This window comes from Limulus polyphemus, unplaced genomic scaffold (genome assembly GCF_000517525.1).
Source record: "Limulus polyphemus unplaced genomic scaffold, Limulus_polyphemus-2.1.2 Scaffold503, whole genome shotgun sequence".
Classification (NCBI taxonomy): Eukaryota; Metazoa; Arthropoda; class Merostomata; order Xiphosura; family Limulidae; genus Limulus; species Limulus polyphemus.
This window is the reverse complement of record NW_013666113.1, coordinates 98,982-107,806: the sequence shown is the minus strand read 5'-3', so window position 1 is coordinate 107,806 and position 8,825 is coordinate 98,982. Positions and strand designations below refer to the sequence as shown.

Sequence of the window (8,825 nt, the reverse complement as noted above, 5' to 3'; positions counted from 1 at the left end):
ACCAACAATTTCACTAAAAATAAGTAAATAAATAAAAAATTAATTAAATTAATATTCATTGTATCAAGCACCCAAAGTATCTTTGCAAGTGAACGATCTGTATACATATTATTGATGTTTCAGTTTAATAACACCAGTTTCTTAATCATCAAATCAACACATTATATAGCGGTCTTCTTTCTTTCAAATCTTCAGTGGGGCCGAGCCTGGAGCTGTATGTGTATGCGTGGTATCATATTTCAAATCCTAGGATCCATATGATGTCCTCCCCATTAATCCTCTGACCCCGGCATGGGGTTATGATTGTATGCACATACAGTAACCTGGGGTGAAGTTGGAAAGCGTGGGTTCTGGAAATCTCCCCAAACGTTGGTCCAGTGCTCCGGGGTACTTGTACCGTCCTGGAGGGACCGTTCCAGCTTCGCTGGCCTCCAAATTAATCCAAAAATAGATTATGTTTATTTTCAACAGTTCAATAAAATTTTGAATGCGAGTCAACAAACAAGATGACATGGCCTTTCACCCATGACGAAAGGGTTAAAGAAAAAAAGCAGTTATATACTAGTAACTGAAAATTATTATATTCATTCCTCAAAGAAATAGTTCAATATTTCCATGATTTTTTTTTTATGTTTTGGATAAAATTGATTACAACTGGTTTTATTGTGCAAGTGTTTGTATTATATTTTTATAAATAATTTGCACTGTCTTATAAATTATTACTCTTAAAACCAAAAAGAAGAAGTAGAAAAAAAACAACAACTATATTCTCACAAAACTTGTGCATGGAACATGCTGGGAACATTGGCAGTGCCCGTGATCCCTTGACTTTTGGGTACCTCTTACAGTTAAAATGGTACCTCAAAAATGATTTTAAGCTAAAAACCCTAAAAATGTTTGAAATGTAATGTAACAGAAAAAAAACTTTTGTAATTTAGTTTGTGTTAGGCTTTTATAAAAAAATTAAAGTTTTCAAAGTAAGCCTCACTAATCCATAGTTTGCAATACATTTCTTGTCCATTTATTAACATATGCTACATATTAATACTGTAAAATAAACCAAACAAACCTGTTCAGGTTGCATATCCATAAGCTTGATATCTTGGGAGCGACTGACCGATGCTGTCCGGTGATAATCCACTAGTTCATTCAAAGAATTAAATTTCACAACCCAAAGAAAGAATTTTCCTTGCATGTCACGGAGTACTTTGAAGTGTTGGACACCACTTGAGCACCTTCGAAAAAAACATGCCAGTAAGCAGAAAGCAAGCAACAGATTCAAGTGATCTTCACGATTTACTCTTGAATTTCAGTTTCATGAATAGTATTTTGTTGTCTCAAAATTATACACTTTGTTAACTTACAATAAAAATCTTCATGTACTTTGAAATATTTCACATATTATTGTTTTATCTGGACAGAAGTCCAAGTCTTGTATTATAAGATTTAAATGAATTATCTTTATTTCCTAATTCTTACTGCTACCTTCTGAAAATAATGTACAATTAAACTAGAAGTCCTATAACTTGGTTCGAGTTAATCTCAGTTCAGCCAGATCTTAACAATAACTTATTTCTGTTAAATACTGCTAATCTCCATTCTTTTAAAAGAAACACTTTATTAGTAAATATGAATATATATCAAAATTATAATGATACAGAAACTGTCAATAAAAAACTAAGTTCAATTTATAATGAAAGAAAAAGTAGAATTTAATACAAACTCCACTGTTTTATACTGATTTTGAGAAGACTTATTACAAAATACTGTCAGTTTTAATTACACAAGTTTTCCTGTTATAAAAAAAAAAATACCAGTATCAAACCATGTACAAGTAGTAATGTTATATGATGTTGAAAGTTTAATCATGAATTTGTTTACTAAATATGAAACAAACAATGCTTAAAGTAAGAATCTTAACCATATGAAAATATATCAAAACTTTATGCAAGCTCAGGCAAACTAACTTATGAATTATATACTTTTAATAAGTATCTTAACTTTATCAACCACACTACCAATACATTTCATTAACTGAGGTAGAGAATGAGCTGGTGATTAAATTATAAACACCGATTATCTATGAAAATGATATGTGCCAAAAGAAAAAAAATAGTAACTTGGTGGCTTTGTTTATAATTCAATAATCTAAAATCACAAATGCTCAAAGTGTCTACCACCATTAATAATGAATGAATGATTAACACTTGATTATGTAAATATCCCATACATCACACACAACAAAAATAATATCCTTAGTATCTTTTACTACAGGATTCTCACCCTGCATATAATGGAAGTACAACTCAAATACAAATATACTGTTTATACATACATTTGTTACAAAACTTACTTCACAGAAAGAGAGAAATCTCCAGGAGAACTTTCGCTCACTCGAATTAGAAAAGCTCCTTCAAGTTTGTTCATGAGCAGCTTCTCAGCATCCGCCCTTGTAATCCGACCATAGTACCAGCTGAAACCACGTAAAGTCTTAGTGAATAACTGACTCCCAGACACTAAAGTATAACTAAGGTCTACATTACAGACACAGATGTAGTATGAACGGCATATTTCCTGCATCTGTTATTACACATAATTGGTTTCCAATACTACACCAATTTTTGGCATTTAAACTATAACTTTTAAAGTATTACAATGAATATATAGATCACATTTTAATGAGGTTTTTATCATCATCCAGCCTAACTGATGAGTTTTGGTATTGAATAAATAGCTTCTTGGGCAGCAACTTGTGGGTGACAAAAGATAGATCTGAAATACTATTTTTACACACATCTGATTTTGAGCGACACTGGACAAATTAGGAGGAATGTGGAAACAAAAACAAAAAAGAAAAAAAACAGCTACAGTTAACTTGATTTTTATGCTTCTAAATAACATTCATGTCCCATACATACTTTCAGAGTTATTTGTAGCATAAGAAAAATTTTGTAACTAGTTATATTTTAATAATAAATGAACACAATAACGTGTGTAGCAATTAGTGAAAAATCCACAGTAAACGGAACACTCTTTCAGAAGTCTGATATCAAAGAAACTAGTTTCGAAACATTCGTGCATCCTCTTCAGTCTCATGTTGTCTTCTGGCAGGAAAGAACTGGTCAACAAATACCTACATGACCCCTGATCTCAGAATTCCTGACCTCCTGTGTCCTTAAGGGAATTCAGAGATCAGGGGTCACGTAGCTGTTTGTTAACCTTTTTTTTTTCCTACCAGAAGACAACGTGAGACTGAAGAGGATGCACGAATGCGTCAAAACTAGTTCCTTTTATATCAGACTTCTGATAGTTTGTTCTATTTATTGTGGGTTTTTTTCACTAGCTACATTTTAATATCTTTTCTGAAAGCCTGACACATGTATTGTTAGCATTCTGATAGGTATAGAATTGTTATTTTTAAGTGATTTTACTGTGGTATTTTCATGTAAAACTGAACCAAAAGGTTAGCTATCAAGACTGCAATTATAGGAAGTTAGAAGAATTTGTGTGCAGAGTACGAATAACTGAAACTTTAAATAATAATAATAAAAACAGATAAGATACAGTTGTATCACTTTGAAACAAAAACATTACTGTCAAAGTAGTTTGCTTCTTCTGTTTAAACAACTGTATTGGGCAATCACTAAAGCTATTCTGACCAGGAATTGACTTCACTTGGAACTAATTTAAAGTTCAAACTCTGCCCAAAAAGGCCCTGATGCAGACTTATAACAGGACTTTCTTAAATTTTACTTCAATTTTATAGGAAATATTGACAAAAATGAAAAATATAATGAAAATTAACAAAGTACAGAACTGACCAAAAACAATAATTCTATCATACATTAAAATTTGAATAAAGATTTATTTTTTTTGGGGGGGGTCCTTGAGATTGAGGGCCCTGGTGCAGAGCATTACCTGCTCACCTCCTAGTGCTGGTATTAGAGCTGGGTAATAAACTTGATTAACTGATTACCTATAAACATAAATTACTGCCTAGTGATATATGAAATAATGATTTCAATTAATTATGATGAAATTGATTAAGTCATGAAAATAACTTACTGAAATTAGAGTTTTCAATTATTAATGTTTCAGGTTATTCCAACTATCCAAATAACTGAAATATTGCTAGTATGAGTTCTCGTTATTATTTGGTTAATTAAAGGTTGTTCAGTTTAATTAGTGTTACAAACTCATGAAAATAAGCAACTCATCAAAATTAGTGTTTCCAATTGTATCAGCTACTAAGTCTCAAGTGAGAATAATCAATTAGTTGAATGTAACCGATTAATGAGACTGATGATCAATTGATTATAAAATTCCACTAATTGCCTAACTCAAGCCACTACTGCACACAAAATATTACATAAGGGTAACGAGAAATGTTTTTAGCATACTGGCCACCTAGAGAAACACACGAAAGCAAAAATTACCTGAATATGTCTGAATAAAGATGCATTAAATTTGTGTGTTATGAAAAGGTTAAACGCATAATACTTGAATAATTTTATTTGGCTTTCAACAGCAGCACACAACAGTTCTACATCAAGATAATCTCCGACTAATTCAGTACATATAAATCATAAGTAAGATGTGCAAGAGAATTTTTTTTTTTATCAGCAGCTGACACAATCACAAAATTAACCTCAACTCAGCTGCCTCACCTAAGAACTGTTTATCAATGTAGGCCATTCCAACTAGTACAAAACAAAACTTCAAATATTTCTCAAGTCTTGTCTTAAATTCCCTTAAAATTACTGCATACATCACATCTGAAAGCAATTTATCCCAAACTCCTAAGAAAAATAAAACTGTCTTCTTAACTGAATTGAATAATGTTCTGTTAAAATTTATAATTTGTGTCCCCTAGTTATACCATTCTCACCGATAAATATGAAAAAGGATGATGCATCAACACTATCAATTCCCTTAACAATTTTACAATTAAATTGTGCTTTGTAGGCCATTTGCTCACGTTTACAGTTCCCACACAAATATTCACATCACATTTGTTTACTGAAAATTCATAAGTTGTAACATACTTTTTTTTTTCAATTTCACAAGTCTTAAAGCATGCTATCCTGACTACTTGCTGACACTGAATAAAATTCTTCATTACACTGTAGACTAAAATTAAGAGTAACTTCAGACAAGTTTTAATAAAAACAAATTTTACTAGGAGGATTTATATACAAGTATGTAAATAGCTGACTAGGTCTTACTGAGAAAGAAGCACTACATAAATAATTTTTACATACTACACTTAACACTTACTCATGTTTCTTCATTTCAATATAATTACTTGGAATGAGACCTTCTTTTCCATCCAGTTCTGCTCTGTACCAGTTCATGTCATCTTCAACATTTAGAACCTGAGAAAATTTGAGATTAAGCCTAATGGCCATTTTAAGAATACATATAGCTCATATTCTTCTATGGCATATTTCTGCTTCCAATTAAAGACTGAAGATAATGAACTGCTCTTAATATTTCTATTTTTTATGGTATATACATATATTACAGTTACTATGCCTGAACTAGGACTCGTATTTGAACATGACAAACTTAAAGTAGTCTATACATAAAATACTTCAAATATGCAAAGGAATAAAGGTGAATACACATGAATAAATTTTAAGATATATTACAACTAATTAACTACATACATGTAATCCAGATGTTTAAAAAAATGTATAAACACTAAATACTGCACAATAACAAGTCACACCTCATACAAACATTTATCTTTAAAAAAATGCAAGAGGCTGCTTACAATTATCTACATATACATAAAACTTGTATAAACCTTAAAATTACTTACAACCAGATTTACACTCATAGATTTAATGATTTCACAATTACAAAAACAGAAAGAAAAAATATGCTCTTATATATACTTGAACTATGCCCCATAATTTGTCTATGCACCTGAAAAATATATTAAGCATTTCTTTATACAGTGTAGTCTAAAGTTAAATATAAATGTGTCCTTTGCTTGGTCACAAAAAGCATTTGTGAGGTTTCAGTGTTATGAGCAAGAAACAAAATATTAGGAGTAGGAGACTTTATCCAGCACAAATATTTTTCCCAGTTGAACTCCTCACCAATTCTTGTGTCTCTTGCACAACCCTGTAATTCTGTTAATAAATCAAAGTTTAACCTTCAAAATCATAAGTAGCATCAAATGTTCATTGAAAGTATTTCCAGTCACATCAGAACAACAATATTAATAATATCTTTCCAAGCACATTTTTTAACAGTGTGATGTAAGTAAAAAATCACATAAAATTTCCGAAAGTTCTTCAGACTCACGAGAAAAATATTTTTTCCTAAAATTAAGGTCTCAGATTTTTGTTTGTTTGTTTCTGATATAAGAAAAATGTTACTAAATGCACAGATCATTATGGTTGGAAGTATTCTATGATAAATCCAATAATAATTTCCCGTTTTTCAAAACAAGAGTCTTACTTAAAATCTCTCTAGAGCTATAGTAATCGCTAACCTCTCAGACTCTCCAGACCATGCTCCAAAATACATCAGCAAAGACGCTATATTCTTGGAACTATTTTTAATATATACTTAACCACAATTTATGCAAAATTCCAGTATAACCTAAGCACACATGTCAAATGAACTGAATGATGAGAGCAAAACTTATGCTTCTGGCACGTTCTGTAGTAATTCCGATTCATAAAAAAGTGTACTGACGAATTTAAATTTTAATTTAATCCACCATATAAACACAAGTGTCAATGGCCTAATTAACAAAGTTCTTAAACAAATCCCGAAAGTTACGTTGAAAAAGTTTTATCGTTCAATTTATACTTTAAACTTAAAGAAGAAAATTTAATATCTCAATATTTAACGAGACTTACCTTTAAAACCTCCCCTTTTTTGAAGCTCAATTCATCATCTGCTGTTGCATTAAAATCATACTTTGCAGTGGCTTCCATAATTTAATATTAAAATTATGAGGGAAATACCTCAGAAATATCAAAGTACTATGAGTAAGACCTAAAATTTCTAGTATTAGTCACCAGAGCCTAGCATATTATGATTACTAATACGCTAAAGCTAATAGAAATACACTGTTGTTTAACAGCGTCACACAAGCTCAAGACAGACTCACGTCTCAGTCACACTGAATGATTGAATCACAGTAAGTAATACTAGTATTAATATTACTAACGAACGACTCCAGACTCAAAGACAGACTAGAATTGGATTCTTAGAAGTTGACAAGACAGTGTTTACTGTTTAGGTAACTACACAAAATTACGCAATCACAAACTTTACTGCAACTTAAAGGCAAACGTGAATAATAACTGTAACAACAAATACCACGCCTAAATCTACAATTCGTAAGCTTTGACCTATAATATATTAGCTTAAACCGATAGGATGATTCTTTAGACTTTGAACACAGTTATAAGTTTGCACTAAACTAAGCATAATCTGCATGAAACTTAAAAGTTAGTTAACCAGTGCCAGGTGGTTTCCAATATGTTTAATTATATCTATTAATTTACGTGAGTAAAATGAACAACCAATAATGAGTAAAAAACGACATATGTTTCAATTTAATAAATGCTATAAACCTTCCAAACCCATTATACTGTTGTATATTTACAAAAATAATATCTTAAGCTTTAACCCAAAATGAAGTAAATAAATAGCATTGTAAAGCAAGAACTTGTATAATGATGTATTATGTATTATCGATTGTAATTGGCATTCTAGACTGTTTGTTTTTATTTTATATACTTATATTGATATTGGCCACAGCAAATTTTGATGGGACGCGATGTGTGTGGCTTGACATTTGGAATATCTTAGAAAGTTATAAAATGAGTTGAACAGTATCAATAAGTGATATTGTTGAATTAGCGTCTACTGTGAACTTGAGATTATCAGCAAAAATTAGCTAAACTAATGTGTACAAGTTCTAGAATTTGTAGTTGAAGAAATAAAACGCTTTCGTTACCATTAGAACTGGACCGTATTTTTTTTACCGGATAATCCAAAAGAACACGCACAAAAATATAAATTGTTACAACGCTGGTATCAGGTGTTGGACTATTTTGCTAAAAATAAAGTAAAATCCAGAGTGAACTTCAAGATGACGATACTAATTGAAGCGAGGTTGAAAATTTAATGACAATTGTGAAATTGTGGAAGGATGATCAGGAAGAAAAAGGGAAAAGATTGGAAGAAAGAAACAGAAAATAAAACAAAAAAAAGATACAAAATATTGATATATCAAGAAGAAAAGACAGAAAGTTGAAAAAAGCTACATTAAGAAGATTGTTTGTTTATTTGTGTAAGACAATACTATTATCGTTCATTTTGAACTACCGACCAGGCAAGGAGTATCCATGCGCCAACAACTGTTTATCAAAAGTAAGCATGTTCGGCGCCTGGTTTCAATCTCGCGACTCACAAGTTTTAAGTTGAACGTCCTAACCATGCCAAGCTCAGATCAAGAAGAAACAGACGAGAAGTTATGAGAAGAATTATAAGAATGAGATGTTGGACTTACAGAAGTATTGCAAACCGAAATCAGTATGATGGAATATAAATTATAAAATTTACGTATTAAAGCAACAGAAAAAGCCATGAAAAATGTACAGATTGAAGTGAAAAAAAAAAACCATAGATAGTGCGCAGAAAGAATACAACAATAAGATTTTTTAAATGCAGAATGATTACAATAATAATATCAAATAATTACAGAAAGATAGTAATAATAAGGTCAAATAACCTATAGGAAATATACAAAATTACATCAGCAAAGTAAAAATAATTTGTTTGTTTGTAATTAA

General features: G+C 30.8%; 1 protein-coding gene across 2 annotated transcripts in view; it reads right to left on the bottom strand.

Moving 5' to 3' along the window:
* LOC106458710 (protein enhancer of sevenless 2B-like) overlaps positions 1 to 7,467 on the bottom strand; it is a 14,149-nt gene extending 6,682 nt beyond the window's left edge. The window contains exons 1-4 of one of the 2 annotated variants that reach the window (XM_013918253.2): positions 6,879 to 7,467; positions 5,278 to 5,375; positions 2,354 to 2,473; positions 1,070 to 1,235 (exon numbers count right to left, since the gene is read on the bottom strand). In XM_013918253.2, the coding sequence (XP_013773707.1) occupies positions 1,070 to 1,235; positions 2,354 to 2,473; positions 5,278 to 5,375; positions 6,879 to 6,956 (462 nt within the window). In that variant the 5' untranslated portion in view covers positions 6,957 to 7,467. Of the gene's footprint in view, positions 1 to 1,069; positions 1,236 to 2,353; positions 2,474 to 5,277; positions 5,376 to 6,505; positions 6,568 to 6,878 lie in introns of those variants that run through there. The other variant, XM_022384981.1, reaches the window with a different exon arrangement.
* Positions 7,468 to 8,825: the final 1,358 nt, after the last annotated feature.